The 18,611-nt window shown below is 36.9% G+C and overlaps 1 protein-coding gene across 2 annotated transcripts in view; it reads right to left on the bottom strand.

Annotated features, from left to right (window-relative positions):
* The window catches only part of FAM120B (family with sequence similarity 120B), a 59,693-nt gene that overhangs the window by 12,125 nt on the left and 28,957 nt on the right, over positions 1–18,611 (bottom strand). For both annotated transcript variants that reach the window (XM_035538640.2, XM_035538639.2), the window contains exons 6-7: positions 17,486–17,578; positions 347–553 (exon numbers count right to left, since the gene is read on the bottom strand). In XM_035538640.2, the coding sequence (XP_035394533.1) occupies positions 347–553; positions 17,486–17,578 (300 nt within the window). The remainder of the gene's footprint in view (positions 1–346; positions 554–17,485; positions 17,579–18,611) is intronic.

Genomic DNA, 18,611 nt, shown 5'->3' with positions numbered 1-18,611 from the left:
TCTTATAGCAAAAAGATTTCACTAATATCTCAGTATTAGAAAACTGTTAGTGTAGTTTTCATTTTTTGAAATTGACAACCATTTTGATACTTCCTTGTATTATTTTCTCAGAATTGGAAACAAAAATAAAGGCAAATTTATAGCTTCCAGCACAGTACCAGTATTTCTACCTTTTTATGTTGTTTGGTGAGAAGGATGAAACAGGAATAATTAAGAGAGGAAAAATACAAAGGAAGGATACAAAGAAAGTAACAACATTAAAATTTATGTATATAAATATGGACAAATACCTTTTTTCAAAAAAAAAAAAAAATACAGAACTATCTAAGAGAATGTAGTTACTCACATTGCCTTCCAAAAGCTCCTCCACAGAGCAACTTTGGTGTGACCGCTGGTATTTTTCTTGAAAAAGTTTTCCATCAAACACTTTCCAAGGCATCAAGTCATCCATTCTGAATGGAAAGCCACAGGCACTATTGGCCATAAGCAATGTTGTAAGGCCACGAATAAAGACAGCACCAAGATGTACAGCTCTGGAGTCCACTTCCATAAGCTGTTAGCATTAAAAAAGAACAAAAAAGTAGACTTCACAAATCAGGGAACATAAGCAATTTTAACATGACATAACCATACAAACAGCAGAGCAAATGATAAATAGCCCTGGAACTGTGACAACGATGGTTTGCTATCGCACAGTAGAATTCAAAGGATACTGTATCTAGTTTTATTAAACAAAGTGAAAGAAGTTTGAGTTAACAAACACAGCATCATACTCAAGGTTTTTTTTTTTTTTTTTTTTTTTTAAAGACAGATACATTGAAAATGAAAACTGAAACACAAAAGAAATAACTATTCTCTATAGCATTCTCAAACATTAGCAGTTTCCCAAAAGAAATTCTGTTAGTGGAATGCAAAAGCATGCGCTGGGAATATAAAAAACTGATTTGCACAGTGATCCATTGCCCTTCCACAGCTTGATCAACTGATATATGTTACAGCACTTAGAAATCATTTCAATTATAAGATTTGACAGGATGAAGTTTATTGTGCCCAGGCTTCAGAAATACTTTAAATACTTGAAAATTTCCTCTTAATGAAAAGCCAAATTATTTCTCCTCAGCACGGATGTCTCAGAAGAAATACAGGCATGGTATGACAGCATCCAGAAAAACACAAAGTGAGAAACTCAACGAGACAATTAAAACTTTTGGCCAAAATAAACTTGATGGGTGAATTTGAAAACCTGTTGTGGCAGAGTATAGCAAACTGTAGAAGTCTTGAATCTATTAAGTGGGAAACTGGGATTTTTATGCATTGTGTAGGCAGCACAAAGCTCCTCAGTGGGGAATGCCTCTTCTACAGCCTGTACCAGAGCAGCCTGTCAGGACTAGGAGGGATTCACAACAATGCGGCCATCGATACGGTAATCCACAGCAGCTGTTGTACCCTTAGAGTGCAGTTTTCCTTCAGTACAAATTCTACCAGCATCCATAACAGTCCAGAACAGAAAACACAAAGAGGTGGCTCAAATTTGTCTCAACTGTGGTTCCTGGAGAGCTGCGAGTTGTTTGTCTGAAATGCATTGGAAAGCGTTGGCTCACCATTACCAACCATAATATCATCTTATACTTGAAAAGGTTCCCAAGAGACTTACAGGTATGCACACACACACTCACTGCCCTATATATACATATAAACAAAAAGATCATAGCGTACAACACAAAATATGGTATTAAAATAGATCAGAACCTCATCCCCGACACCCAAAGTCCACATAATAAAACCAGAAAACCTTTGCTAACAACACAAAGCCACAGAACATATTATGAAAGAGCCAAACAGTAAATAGTTTAGAAGAACATAGCCAGAACCAGGTCAAAGACATAAGCTTTCTGTATTATTCAATAAGCGGAAGTCAGTTAAAACACAGACAAGGGGCAGTACAGTTCTGTTAAGCCACCTTGAAGAGAGGTGTACCTTCATTGGCTAGTTTGTTTATTTTTTTTCCTACAGTGAAGAAGCAAAGGAGGACTAAGAGGTGATGATGCAGACAAAAGATACGAGGTAGGGTGTCTTGAGCCCTGCCTATCCAGAGCCCTCTTGGAAGAGGAGCTGCCTCCAGCAACTCCAGGAGAGGTATCAAGGGGACTAGCAGGGCACTGCTCCAAGGTGACACCCAGTACCTGCAATTCACCCAAGAAAACTGCAGACAACCACAGACAAACAGAAAAGGATAGAAAACAGGACCTAATTTGAGCAGTCATTTAAAAAATGAAAGGCCCATCCTTCATCTACTGTGACACTTCATACTTCAGTAAGGAAGACCTTCTCCTCCTCCCCCGTTACCCGCTTTAAAATAAAAGCATTTTCAGGATGGGAGGCTGAAACTCATTTTCAGGCTGTGAATTTCAGGAAGTTACTGCCTCCAGCTGTTAGTAATCATCTTCCCAGCTGAGACCAGTAACTACATGCACACTTAAAACTCTCTTGCTCTGGCAAGTAAAGCAGGTTTTTACAAAGCACTTTACAATGCTGAAAGGTACTTAAAAGAGGAATGTGGTTAAATGGACCAGTATTATTTGTACTAAAGTAGATTGTAAGAGTCCATGCAGACAGTCATTAGGTTGCAGCTGAGAGATGCTTAAATCACACTGACTCAGTCATTTCTGATCACCTGGCCAATTCTCTAGACCTTCTTCAGAAACTAGTTCACGTCAGTTCATGCTTTCAGATGGAAGCTGTTTGGTTTGTGACTGAAGGGAGACTTTATGAGTGCAAATCCAGTGAGGGAGAACTACTGGGAAACTTCATAACTCCCTTTTTTGTAAACTAATCCAGCCAGGGAGTTCCTTCAGGATGTATGTACCCCGGTCTCCTTTGCAATGCAGCAATAAATTGAACTTCAAATAACTTCAATAAAATGCTTTGACAAATACTAAATAACAAGTACAAAATAAAGGTGAAGTTTTGCTGTTTAAGCTATATGGAAAATGGACATATCAAGCTGAAATTAGCAGCAGAGTCCAAGAACAACAGTTGCACGCTAATCAGCTGCATCAAATTTGGCCAAATTTGTGTTGGTATGACTCATACAACCAACGTTCGCTTTAACATAGATACTATAGATATTTATTTTTTATTCGCTGTCACACAAATCAGTATCTTCTGTCATTGGATTATCAGTAAGTACTGATAACATCAAAAAATTTAATTGCTGAAAACACACTTTCCACGACTAGCAAAAGCAGGTATTTAAGCTGCTGAAAAGAAAATAGTAAATGCTGGCATATGCAGCAAGAAATTTCCCATCTTCTAATTTAACACCTGTGTACTAGATCACTATTAATTCATACCTTTTAACATTTATTAATAGAGATTTGCTCTTACTGTCCATTTTAATCCCACTGGTAGTGAGGATGTAAAACAGCTGCTAGGACAGATTACTAATACTATATATAGAAGCTGGATGCCATCTGGGCCACAAATCTTTAAGATAAAGATTTCAAATCTTTATTTTATTTTGTTCTGAAAGCTCTAAGCATACACCCAACACAAGTATGCGATTAACCTAACTTTCTTCAATTATGTTATTCACATTAATGCAAAACAACTGCATAGATATTTGCAGAACAAGTGTCTAAATGGGAATTTGAAAAAAATTGCTTTTGATGGTGATGCACAAAATAATCAAATATAGAAAGGGACTTTGAGGTCCCAGTTTGACTGCCATCTCAAGCTGGAGATCAGTGTAGTACTGCCACTGCTACCAGTTGTTTCTTCTGCCTAAGTGAGTATGAAGCCTGAGCTACCAATACAACCCCAGCTGTGCTCTCCAACTGCAGCTGAGGCACACAGGTTAAAAAGATGAAAGAAAGTTGCTGGTGACAGCTTTTACAGGTAGAAGATTTCACTGTCTAGGGACATCAGTCCAGACCTTTCCTTAAGCACTAATGTAATGGGAGGACAGGGGTGAAGGGAAGGCTTGTTTTTTTCATAGAAATCAATATTGGCAAGACCGTGGCAAGAACTATCAACAGTGATTTCTTTATTTTAATAAGACAGGAAATACATTCACTAAAGGGTAGTTTCTATTTTCTATTTCTGGCAATGAAAAACAAAGAAAATGAAAGCACAGCGAGTCTATAACAATGAGCCCGTGCACATGGCAAACCACAGACTTGCTTTGCCATGGGAATGCTCACAACTGCTTGGTGTCTGCAATGCAAAGACGTCACGATAAGTGGAAAATTCCAAAAGAAAAGAAGCCTTGCCTTCCAGGGCATTACACCCTAGAGATTAGTTCTTATTGGAAACTCTGTCTGCTCTTTTTCCTATTTTTATAAACTCGGGACCCCAGTGAATCATTTGAGATACACCCCTGTGATCCTGCTGCTGCTACTCTTACCACCAGCTGATGACATTTGTGCGAGGGAGCCCAGGGGTGCGTGAGAACCGCTCCTCCTGCGCCGGCCGCCTCTGCTGTGCTCCTGCTGCTGCTCCTACCACTCAGGGCTGGGGAAACAAAGATTACTCTTCCAATTTGCCCACATGAAGACTGAGGAGAGAACTCCAAGGCCACAGTCCTCTCATAGCAGTGCATCAGAGGTTACTGATACCGTGCTTTACAAGGCCTGAGCTGAACTGATAACCCAATTTGAAAAGAGACAGAGAAATGTAGTAACCACATCACTAATGTCAACATTTTTTACAACAATTTGAGAAACGTCTTTGCTAGAAGAGCCATCATCAGGGAGTGATCTCAGGCCATGCCTTTTTCTGCTCTGCACAGTGCTTCAGCTTATGGACCACAAGCTCAGGCTACCTCTGTGCTCGTGTGCATCCCCACTGACCACAGTGACCACAGGCTCTGCATGCAGGAAGCATTTGCTCACAGGAGCAGTTTGCAAATCTAGACCAAAACACATTTTCAGGATGTAAAAATACCTTTGTGCTTTAAGGAAGAATTTTTAGACCCCTAAGTCTTCTTTGTGAATTCACAAATTATTTCTTTGAGAGAGGAATGAACTTCTCGTATGTGCTTCAAAAGCTGCACTTTTGTGTGATAAGAGTATGGCAAAAACAACCAACCAACCTTGCAGCTCCTCTACCTGGAATGGTAGAACTCCGAAGATTTTTGAGGGTTCAAATTCTGTTAAAAGGATGAATAGGCTCTAGCACACTTAAAAGGTAAGGGCAAGTCTCTGAATATGCCTAATGTCAGAAGAAACAATTGAAGGCCAGAAGCGTAACCAGTGGTAAAGCTCTCTCACTATCTTCATTTCTAGAAAACAGGAACAATATAGATATGGTAATAACTTCATATTTCTTTACTTTACACTTCATCCGTACCTCAACGCTCCAAATACTACATTTCATTTAAGAACTGGTTCCTTAAGTAATATTTTTAATAACATTCTGGGGATATACGTTCATTATACATATATATATTTAATATTAAATCTTGGGTTAAAGTTGTTCTTGCACATTTTTCCCTAATCTGTTGCCTTGTTCCTGTGGTTATTTGAATATGGAAGATATGAATATGGTTAACATTTTAAAATATAGATTTTAAAAGATATGACTTAAAATGGCATACTTCTTTTTCTTTTAGTTTTCCTCAAAAGAATATTTGTGTTTCTGTTATAAAAAGGAAAACACAGCACTCAAGGACAGGTTAGTACTTGCTAATTTCTGCTTAAAATTAATCAATTAAAGAATTATAATTTAAAATCAATGTAACTTGATCCAAGCAATAAACCACTGGAATTCAAGTGATGGTGATCAAAATATAAGTACTTTCCTAGTTTAACCACTTCTTTTTAAACCTACTTGAACTCACTCAGTATATTATCAGTATATTACTTCATGTATTATTGCTCTCAAACCCACCTGTGTCTTAAAAGATCAAATATTTAACCATAGGCGGTTTATGTTTGAGCAATAAAGGCAGCAGGTAGATCCTATCTCAGGAACTTGTCATTAAAACAGAAAGGCCTAGCTTTGCCTGGGAGAGGCAAGGCACCTTGTGGTTCAAACATAAACAGATGAACTGTCAAATGAGGACCACTTCACTGGAGTTGCATTTGCTACAATGGAAAGAATCGCTGAGGAAATTTTTTCAGCCTAAAGACAAGGGTCCTTGCTTGAATTCCAGGTCTTGCCTTCGGCCCTTAGCATGAATTCTCAGTGCAAGTTGTCCAAAGATACTATAAATCCCATGCATGGGAACGATATGCTGTGCTCTTGAGAAAAAATAAGCTAAACCAGTGCAACAGTGGTGATTTTAAGGAGTGTTACCCTAGAGAGAGAGGCTGGCGAAGCAGTGTGTTTACTTGGCATCAGTCAGCTTTGTGCAATAGGTGGCTGGAAGTGTAGCACTTCACCTGCTTCCTTCACCTGTCAAACTGAGGGAAGAGGGAAGTGCCAGTATTTTGAAAACACGATTCAGGTTTATTCTGATAAAAGATTATGGCTTAAGTTAAGCTCTTCCTGCTTAAACAAGGCGGGTGCAAAGGAAAAGGGAGACTGGAAAGAGGAGCAGATCCTGTGAGGGCCTCTGCTGCAACAGAAACTAGCAAAACCAGTTCTTAAACACTTTTAAGTCTTCACAGTAAATATTGGGCAGTAAACAACCCAATTGTTTGGTGTTTATACCTTGAAGAAGGTTTATTTACTGGGTTTTATCAGGAGTTTGATGTAAAGTGATACACTTGTTTACAGGAGGCCAAAAACTTCAATGCAGTCAACCTAAACAAAGCTTCAAAATTGCTTTTACCTTTAAGCACCAGATGTAATAACAGCAAAAATACTACTGCTAACCAGTCTACAACCAGATAAAAATCTCCTTTGGTTGCAGAAAGACTGCTTTTTAATTACCCGTTTCATTTTCAAAAATACCTGTCTTTATCAGAGCTCTGAAGTCCTATCTACAGCACAGCCTAGCATAACTCAAATTTCCATGATGAGGAATACCACAGTAGCTAAGAAGTTGAGCCCTTTCAAGTTATTCATACAGATATGTCATGGACAGTGCACTATCACTTGTAGAAAAAAATTAAAATAGCATCACTTTCCTTATTTAACTACAACTGTACAATTGCTAGACTCCGATCTAATGATTACACAGCTAATAGCAGTCCATAATATGTGTGACATTTACAGATCATTCAGATAAACGCTGAGTTACAGTCATCAGGCTAACCAACTGATTAACTGTGACCCTGCCAGCAGCCACATCCTTTCCACAGAAATGGATTCACTGGGATTTTAACTTTAAATACGTGTTTGTGTTTTTAGTGACGTATCTTTGAACTTCTTCACCTTTCTCTCATATAGATAATATGGGATTTATTAAGTAGCAAAATGTATTTATTTGTTTGGGACTTTGAAAACTCCCATGTTCAACATATTTTTTTTCTTCTTCTTCATATGCTAGTTAAAAATCATGGAATTGCTCCATCTGCCTTGCAACAAATAAAGTTTGCCCCTGATGGGAGACAAGTTCCTGACGGGCTCCTGGTACGCCTGCACCAGGAACCGAAGGGCTCTCCGAACCTCACAAAATCTGCAGTGATGTGCTTCTTTCAGAGACTCCTCCATCCCTATCAAACCTTCCTGAAAATAGCCAACATATTCAAAAGTTATTAGGAGACCATTATTAGAGACAACCAACTTAAAGCACTGTACAAAAGGCTGCCTTCCTTTCTTAGTTCCAGCAACTTCCCAACACAAGCCTCCGAAGCCCAAATGTCTTCCACTCCCTTACTTTCTGACCCTCACTCTGTATTTCTGTATTCTACTCTGTGTTGACTAGCTCCTTGAACAAAACATTTTAAATTAGGGGCTGCATTTACCATCACCTGCCTCTTAACCATACTCCCAATCTAAAAACCTCATCCACGCCTTACCCCAGGCCCTTTCCCTTTGTTTAATCATAGCACTAGTCCATAAAAAAGGTTTAGGAGTAAAATATCTGCCACCAACACAACTGCTCTGCAGAATATACTTGGCTACCTTTGCCACAGCAGCAGATTACATTGGCAAATGCTAACTGTTTTGGGGTACAACTCTTCCATGTGCCACCCTCTGGTGTCCTCTCTTGTGGACTTTTTTAACAGTGTACTGTGAAACTGTTGCTGTGGATTAAGACATCATTGCAACTACAAAGGAATTTTGATAGGTGGGAGTTTACTGCTAAAACTGTCCAAGGCTTAATTAGCCAAGCTAGAACTTACTTTCTCCCTGGAGTCAGAGTAGATATTCAAGACTTATTTAATTGTCTCAATGTATGACCAATCCCTCTCTAATTTTTGAGTATACACTTTTTAGGGGCTTGATCTGTTTCTGTTCAACAGGAAGACTGATGAACTTCAGCACAATTTAGATCAGGCATTAATTACTTGGTATATCTGAAGCTCAGCACCTTCCAAGAAAGCTTATGACAGCTGTTACTAACGTCACATCTGGTATAAATGAAACTGCCAGTGAACCAAGATGGTTTGTACAGGGAATTCCAGGAGAACAAATACTGTTTGCCAGCGCAATAAAGTGTTTTTCTATTCCCCCCCCACCCCCCTTCCAATTTCTTTGTATAGTAAAGCAGCTGTACCACAGGATTAGTTGATACTAAGGTTCACCTTTTGAAGTGATAGGGTACAAGGTAAACAGTTCTGGCTAACGGATTTTCCAGGTGTTAAGTCCACAGGTTGAGGAAGAAAAGAGCAGGTCTACTCTGTTTCAGGACTATCTTCAGGTCCAAAACAAATCAAACCATGGATCAACACAACAGTATCTCAGGTGACCTGTGAAAGGACCTGTATCCTATATACAATAAGTAAGCAGAAAGCTATTGCTACATAGGAAAAGATCCTCAGGCATGCATTAACTGCCCTTGCTAAAACCAATACGTACATTATTTCTTATTGTGCAGGGAACCGAATGTTGCTTGTGTTAAATGTATCAGGTGAATACATAGTGGCATAATTGAATGTAATGTACCTTTTTAGTTAATATGCATATGCTTTCTACTAGTGCTGGTGTTACTCTAGACATGCTGATTAGATTCCTGAGCAATTAAATAAATCTCCCCATGAATTGTATTTAGCTTGCTCATACCTACAAATTTTCTTTGGAGGTAACAAAACCACCTTTATAGATCTGGCATTATTTTCTGTGGGTTTTGTTTTCTCACTTATAAAACTAGAATAAAGTTGTCTTAGCAAGTGGTGCTGTCATGAGGTGCTAAGGTACAACACTGGTAAGGAATATTATAATGTATACATCATCTTTCTCTTAAAATAGCTCCACTTTTTTTATAAAACATTCTTTCAACCACATCTCAACTATTGTTCAGTTAGTGTCAAATGAAATTGTCATGAATGAAATGTCAAATGAAGATGAATGGGAGAATATATGTGCAACATCTCTCCCATATGAATGTTAAGAACACAGTAAAAAAAAAAAAAAAAAGGCAAGCACATTTGTAGAGCACTTTTGATTTTAGAACTACTGTTATTGAGATTATTGGCTGCATGAGTGTTACAAGTAAAAACTAAAACAGGAGAAAAACCTTAATTTGACCAAAGTCATAGAAGAAGCAACAGATAGGAACAGGACCCTGTCTTGACTTTTAACCCCTGGACAATGATGATGTCAATCAAGAATACACTTGAAAAGAAAGAGAGCAAATCAGTTCTTGGTTAGCCTTGCTGTTTCTGATTTCTTCAAGATGAACATCTCTACCATAGCTATTTCATAAATTCCAGTACATCCTATGAAACCCTGTAACCGCATGCCTAAAGGCTTGTTTTATCTTCTCTCTCCAACCACCTATATGTGGATGTTAGATCATTTCAGGAGAACGTTTTTGCTTCTCCCAAGTTACATTTTGCCATCTGCTTCTCCAGGGCAAGGCCAGGCAGATGTGCAGCCTGCATTCCTGCTCAGGCGTGACAGGGGCACGCAGGCAGGTGCAGGCAGCCTGAAGCAGATGACAGGCAGGTGCACGGGTGCCACCGCTTCCTGATGGCATGCTCCCTTCCCTCCCCAGCTTCAGCCCCTGCCTGTCACCTGCCCTACGGTAAGTCAGGTCATCCCTTAGAGGCAACGGAGAGCAACCCCACCTCTGCCATGCAAACACCAGCTCCAGCCCTCAGGTACCGCTTCTTCCTTCTAACATAGTATGCAAGGAAGTGAAAACTATTTGTCTTGTGAGTAAACGGACACTTAGACCAATACAAACCTATCAGGAAAATATCAGTTGATACCAGAAATTAATATTTCTTTCTCTGTAGTAACTTCTTTCTTTTTTGAAAGCTGACAGTTTGCTCAATCGATATTTGGGAGATCTTTATTACTCGCACTAGCAAAAATTACATTTCATCTTCTGCAGTATTACTGAGCATGGATTAAAAAGTAACAGTAATTTCAGCTGAAATGCCAGATTACCTTTTACCTTAAAGTAACCTTTATGCTATATAAAGCTTGAAAGCAGTTTACAACCGAAACCCTGCTCCTATTTCCTTACTGTTGAAACCTTGCTAATAAGCTACATGACAGTTAAGGGGAAAACTCATAAAAAAAAGCATAGCAAGCCCATGAGATTATGGAAAAAAATGCAAGATCTCTTCCACAAAAAGGAATATAAATCCTCTGGTTTAAGGCACTTGCTCAATGATTTTCTCCATAAGCAAAGAGCATCCAACTAAATAATTTTTTTTTATTCTTATTTTTTTCAGAAGGTAGAAGAGCTGATCTGGTCATGCTGGGGTTTGTATCCGTGCCACTGACACATAACAGAATTCACACAGTTATGTGAATTTTGATACTCGAGATTATGTCAAATGTAAAAAATGTTCAGGGAAGCAGACTCTAAAAATACTAATAACTATATCCAACTTGCTAAAGAAAAAAATGGTTGGGGAGCAGGGGAGAACAGCAATCTTGTCTGAAAGTTGAATATGGCAGCCTAAATTTTTTTTCTTATATCTTTATGAATCAACACCAGCAAAGAAAGGTAGAGACAGCTGTCTGTACAACAGGACCAAGAGAACTTGGATTTCTTCAGAACTTCGAAGGATGATTCTGAAAATACCAACAGATCTAGATACTGGACTTGCAAAAAATACCGTAAACGGTGAGTAAATTGAGCTCCTGAGATATAATTCTGTTTGCACAGATGTTTAATCTGTGCAAGTTCATAGTTCTCTTACTGCCTGTTAAGTATCAGAGCCATATACACAACTTCACATTTATTAGAGAAAATAATAGGTCTCGCAGAGCAAAGGCAGCACACTGAAGCAGGCATGCAGGCCCGAGAGGCCAAAATACAGTTAACAGGAGAAAAACAGAATATGGAAACCTGAATACATTCAGACTTAATATATGGATTTAATATAAGCAGGATTCCCAGTGTGAAACTGGTTACTCTCTGAACTTGTTTAGTGGAATGTGAAAAGTTTTCAACAATTTCAGCATAATCAGGTATTCTCTTGCTGTCTTCATTTGATGCAACTTACTCTTGATTAACCATGTAAATTTTTTGGAATGCTTAAAAACCAAACTAATTTAACTACTCGAAGACTTGAACTCTTTTTATTTGGACTGATTCACTTAAGATTTTCTTGAGGCAATGAGAAGAAAGTTTTATTTCTGCAGCTGAACAGGGACTGAACCAATCTTAGCTTGAAATCACATCCTATACTGCACTTTTGTTCCAGATTAGCCCAGAACGCTGAGAAAACCTAAAGAATGCATAATATGATAGAATGGGCTCTGAAGCAATGATAGTAAACCACCTCAGCCCACCCTTGCTCCCACCTGACCAGTTACAATCTCACCAATCATCTTAAAGACAGTATTGTTGGATGCAAGTTCTGTGGGAATATGAAGCCCTGACTCAGTAAAGCATTTGGGAATGCATTAAAATTCCTCTTTAGTTAATACCAAAAATATATCATTAAAGCATATCCTAAGAGAGTTTTATCTAGGAGATCTTTACAATATTCTTACTCGTATTTTATGTTTTCCTTAATTCAATTAGACTGCAAGTAAATAATTATTATAGGAAACAGCCATATAGGTACAGTAAACATACACAGAAATTACTTTATTTCTCCTGGAGAAATTTTTATTTTGTTTTATTTTTAAACAATTGGATTTTGAAAAATGTAGTTTGCTTACAAAAGCTGTTTGAAGTCTGTCTGAACAGTATCACATCTAATGGTGTTGACAAATGTAGCCTGGCTTGCCAAATAGGTCAAAGACAAATTCTGGAATATTCAGAGTCAGGGTATTATTTATGCTCTTCTGTTTAGATGGCAGGGGAGAAAAAAAATACTGAGTTAAAAATACAGAATAGATTTAGCAATATTCTGAAGTGTGAGTTACCCTAACTAAGATACTTACACATTACTCTAAAACATACTACTTTATTTGCATGTATGTGGCTAGGTATCCCTCAGGAAAACACTTGAGAAAAAAAGTTATCTTGTGTAATATTGATATCATACCATTACCAAAGTAATTCTGCTTCTATTGCACCACACAACAGAAAATATTAGAACCTTCTACACAACTACTATTCTTGCTAAAGCTATTTCTGCCTGTCAAACTAGTTTGCTGAGTTTTTTTTTTCTTTTTTCTTTTCCTCCAATTGTTCCAAAATCTAATGAAGTAATGCTTGTTAGTGTTTTTTTTTTTTTTTTTTTTTTTTTTTTTTTTTTTGTGAAAGTCCATTTGCAATCAAATTGCATAGACTCTCTGGAACTTACCATTTAAGATTGTCCACATTTAATATCAGTAATACTGTCCAAGTAACTGAAAGCACTTGAAAATTTGAAGATATACATTTCAGGCTTGACTTTCTTATATGTCATACACAGCCAAACAGATTCTTTTATGAGTAGCACAAAAGATGTAACTAGTCCAAAGTGGCATAACTGGATACGTTATGGCATAACTGGATACGTTATGGCAAAGCTATAAAGAGCTTGCAGATGCCATAAATACCAGCAGTAAGTGATGCGTATGTCCATCACGCATCTGCTACTAACTTTTTCTTCGTGTATTATGACATACATTTCACTCTTAAAAGCATTTACAGAACCCAAGTTTCATCTATCAGTTTCCAGGCATTATTATTAATATTATTTTTTTTAAACCAAATTTTCCAAACTGATCTTTGGCTGCGACTTTCAGAAATATGTGATTCACAGCTTTCCACCTCTAATACCAGTGTTCACATATTTGAAGAAATCCTAGAAGAAATGTATTATTTCTGTTTGTAACCCACTGTGGCCTCTCCTATTTGAAGAGTGTTCTACATGCGTTAGAGGTGAAAGATGATCTATAATTGCACTTGTAAACAACGAGGGCTAGCACGATGTAAGAAACAACACTGCAAGCACGACTGCTGGTGCCTCCTTTTCTCTACAATGGCTGCAAAGTTAGACTGATGGCTCTCTGGGCTTTCTGCCAGAACAGCACACCAGATTAAAATAGAAAGAAGGGAAATAGGCAACCTGGGGTCCAAAACTTAATTCTGACCTTATGTATAAGCTCTATGGGAGGCTTGGGCAAAACAGAACGTTAATATACCATAAAAGGGATGTACAAGGAAACTAGATAAAAAATAAAAAGAGAAAAAGAATTTACAAAAGCCCTTGTCTATCATGTGCACATTTCAGTATTTTGAAACCATTGATCTTGAAAAATAACCAAATCTTCACATATAAATTTTAAGCAGTTACTTTCTGAAAATGGCATCATGTGTATTTTAGTTATATGTCCACAGGTCACTTTCTTTCAGCATGAGATAAACTGTATTTTTATGGCTTTAACCCATTTCGTTCAAACCACAGACATTTGTTAATGAATTTGTGGGCTTATGGATCTCATTAACTATGAAATATGGATCATACATCAGAAAGCAGATTTGGAATTGAAGGCTGAAAAGATCACCACATGAGAACAGGTTCTATTTACATTTTCTCTCATGTTAACAGTAGAAGTTGTTTTCTTCTGCTCAAATATATTTGCTAATGGACTCTTGTGCAGAAACAGAGCAAAACTACTTTGACCAAATCAGTGTTCTTCACAGAATTGTTTATAAGGAGTAAACATTAATACTGAATTATTACTTAAAATGTAGAGACAAGTCCAAGATTGCAAATAAGCAAACATTTTCATAAATATTTGTAGATGCTGGCTAAGTTTAATGTAACTTCTTTGAAACTTTATTAAGTTGTTCCTAGGGATCTTGCTTAACTTTTCAGAGGAGAAGAAAAAGTATGACAAGTACTCTGTTCTTCTGTTTTCCTACTATGAGGCTCGTGTATTTATTAGCTGTGTACTAGTGTACTTGTTATAGTGTAATTATTATATTTGGGTCCTCTACTGATTTTAAACATAGAAATTTAAACTATTAAATATCTATTGATAACATGTTTCATACTTATTAAAATAAAGTTATCATCATAATTCAGTTTTGCAGATCTACAAAACAAACATAGAAATGTGTAAAAACATTTTAACTATTCTGAGGTGGAATTCTGAAAAAAGACCTGCTTAAATTGCAATTCTCAGAATGCTCGCTTTATTGATCTGTGATTATTATTAAAATATTTGTATAAAATATTCTATTAGATTTGTCTCCTGTCCTTCCAAGAGAAACTTCATAGGATATAACAAAGTTCATCTACACACCACTTTTCAGAAAAACAGAAATGAGAAACAGACCATTTTTTACTTTTCCAGTGAAGTGAGATTCACCTCATATATATATTAAAGTCAATCCTACCACAAAATTACAGGATGTTTTTGATATGAAAGAGAAAAGCTTTTTTTATGGCAATACATCCAACATGACATTCTCTCATGATATAACTTGAAAATTCAGGAGATATGCATCAAACTGCCAAAGAGCAACTATTTTCCACTTGGAGATCCAAGTCATCAAAACACAGGAAGGTAGATTAATTCAAATGTAACAAGGGAAAGTTTTCAAACTGTTATTCACCTATTCACATCCTCAGAATAGAAACAGGCCAAAATCTTTCCTCATTATTCTCTTTATAGGGATTTATTCTGGCTTGAACATCTACCAAAGGTACTACGATGAATTTCAACAGAAAGCACTAGGAAGTGCTTTATGAATGACAAGAAATAGTCTGATACAAATATTTCAGCTGCATTGCGTGAATCTTTTGTTGGTTTTTAGCACAGCAGAATGCATTTGTGCATGAAGTGCTGATATAAGCAGCAGAGTGATTTAACTTTTGAAAGTACCTGCCAATGTCAACCGTAACTCAATCCCAACATCATACTGTCTGCTTCGGTAGAGTGCATGATGCAGCATAACACCAACTTCATGTTTCATGTACTTTTATGCCAGCAGTGGATGAACAGACAATACTTGATCTTCCACAGGCTTTGTAAGTTACAAAAGTTTGTGAACAAGTTTCAATTAGCAGAATGACTAAGTACATGGTTGGATGCAATACTAAGCATCCCAAACTCAGATTTATAATTCCATAGAACCACAACATGAATGAATGAACAAAGACATCCAAATCAAAGTGAATAAACTTCCAAGCACTTTACATAATTTAGATTTACATAAATTTACGTAATGGCACCTGTAGGCGCATCTATAACCAATTGTTTCAATACTTCCTAATTACGCTTGGCTGCCTTTATGCTTTTACTGAATGACTGCCATGTCAGACTTGATAAAATAATGATATGCTCAACATTAAGTGCAACATTATGTGTAATAATGTCTTCAAGACTGAAATAAATCCTGCATTTTTGCTGTTTTCCATACTGCTTTCATTTCATTGCTTCCTTTTTGTTATACAGATCTAACATTGATTACCTAAAGAACAAATGTGTGATAAATTTGGAAGGGAAAAAAGTTATCTGTCAGAATGAGTCAATTAATGAAACTGGAATCACACCATTTTTGTTATTTTGGTCTCCGTGCACTAGAAACCAAGAGACAGTAACAGGTGTGTTTGGTTACCTTACTATTAACAAAAAAGGACTTATAAAACTCTGACATGGCCTGTTCAAAGAAACAGAGAATTCCCCGGAAATATAAACAAGATTTTCAGAGAGAAGGTAGACTAAAGTTCCAACCATTTCTGACCCTTCCTTTTTTTTTAAAGTAACCCCACAACTCAAATATCCATTGATGGATGCAGTCTGTTCTGTACACTGCTAATAGTTCAAATGCAATCTGAAGTTATGACTTTGAAAATACTCTTGCATAATCAGATATACAAGAAAAACTAGTTAGATGACTCCGTTTCAATAACCATCTAAGAACCTGCTTTTCCACATGTGAATTTAAGAAAATAGGAAAGGGAGAAAACAGATTTGCAAAGTGTATAAAATTTTTAAAAGAACTCTTGAATAACTGACAGTCATGAAATTTAGATCTTAACTGAGAATTCCTACCTTCATCCCTCTAGTCTCATGACTACACAGCACATGGAAGAGAACACGGTGAACCTCTGCGATCACTGTACAGAAAAACACTTCTACAATGTAGATTTCCTTAACCATTGTTAGTATCTTCCAATTTATTTTCAAAACTTACTACAGTTTGGTCCCAGATCTAAAAGCAGATTCTAGAAGCCCTTGTAAATATTAGGTAATCGTCTCTTTCTGCCCTTATCAATACAGTGCTATTACTAACATATCACAAGAAGATCTTTACTTAGTTGACTGCTCATATATAAAGCCTCTACCTCTCTAGCTGATTCCACAAGCATCCATGATTACATAATTCATATGGTTTCTGCTGTCTTGACTTTTAATTCCCTGCTACACATTAATAAAAAATAAGTAATAAATAAATACACTATCCTACTTTAAGACTGCACTGGAAAAATTTGATCCACAAATCACAAGATCTAAGTGATTAGACCACACCAACATGGGAAAAAAACAAACAAACAAACAAAAAACCACAGAATAGCTCTCTGCAATCCAATATTCTACAGAGTGATTCAATAGGTCTTCACTATAGTGGGCCACATTAGTTAAGACGACATTTTTTCTAGCTGGATTTATGTTCTGCCACACAAAGTAGTGCCAAACTTTATTAAATGTAGTGATTTTCAAACAACTGATGTCCTGAAACACTGTCCTCCTCAGGAAAAAGGAATGAAGCAATATATCAAGATGGGATTGAACATTAAAAAATTTCCGTTGGCTAGACATCCAGAAACCAAGTCAGGAAGAAACCTGAGATTAATTTGCTCACCCTAGGATCCCAACCACTACAGAATGTCCCTTCTATTGATTTTTCTACATGATTAACAAATATAAATATCCAAAGTAGCTATACCACATTAAAAGCCTACTATTTTCTGTGATGCTCAATTCCCATATCTTAAAAATTAAAGCAGAATTCTCCCCAGAATATTTATTCCTGAGTTACCATGAACATTTCATGTTACTCAATTATTCCAATCAATACCTGCAAACGCTCCAGCTGAGACGCTGACTTTCCTCTGAGGCAGAGAACGAGAGCCACAAATGCATTTAAGTCTTCCAGAGACAGGCTATGGACCTAAAACAGAGATGAAAGTAACATGTTATTTGAAGGCTCTGAAGAGAAACTGTTAAAATTGGCCCCTCTTTTTCTCAAGCACATCAAACATTTCTCAAGCACATCAAGACATTGATTTAAATCAATGACCTCATGGAGTTATGACAACCATGAATGTACTGTCTAGGAAAAGACACTTACATAGAACAAAAAACTTCCACAATTTGAATGAAGTGCATAGCTCACCATACCCATGTATAGCACATATACATGATTTCCACACATCAAACAAAATGCCCACCCTTCACATGTTCCCTTCTCCTATTCCCCTGAAGTTTCTTAATTACATGAATTTTCTTCATATCCATAATGCTGAGCATAGGAAAACAAAACAAAACAAAAAACCAACAACAACAACAAAAGATCACTCTATAACCAAGCCCCAAAATAAAAACCACCTCAATGAGCCACAGATGTGATGAACATTAGGATTTATTTCAAATGCTTACATGGTTACCTGTTGAAAACTTAAAATAATAATCTAAACTATTTCAATTACCTATTTTAAGTTAAAATTCAGGATTGAAAAAAACATACCTGGATTCTTTCACTAGGTTACATAGTGATGTGAGAAAAACTCAAAACTCTAAGAAAACTACATCTAAAATGCTTAAGTGAGAAAACATGAAGGAAAATTCTGTATTATTGTAACAGTTCACTCAAATTCTACCAGAAAAGGGAGAATATGGGGCATTTACTGATGTGAAAAAGTATTCTTGGATTTTGTAGACGCACATGGTCAACCTCATAGGAAAGACAGTGCCTCTAGAGCAGCTGGACTGACTCCATAACTGTCTAATACTGATCATCTGCTTCCTCTGTAAGAACAGTAAATTATATGTGTGCAACAAGACAAAATATCTGCTACAATTGTTGAGACTACAAAGAGGACCCTAAGTGAGATCCACAAGGCATTGAAATTCAGTATCAGCTGGAACTTGAGGGAAGGTTTCTCTTGCAAAAGTGAGGAAGTGTGTAATGTGGGATTACAGTA

The sequence above is a fragment of the Cygnus atratus genome, chromosome 3 (assembly GCF_013377495.2).
Source record: "Cygnus atratus isolate AKBS03 ecotype Queensland, Australia chromosome 3, CAtr_DNAZoo_HiC_assembly, whole genome shotgun sequence".
NCBI classification, from domain to species: Eukaryota; Metazoa; Chordata; class Aves; order Anseriformes; family Anatidae; genus Cygnus; species Cygnus atratus.
The sequence above is the reverse complement of the archived record's forward strand: the minus strand, read 5'-3'. Positions and strand labels throughout refer to the sequence as shown.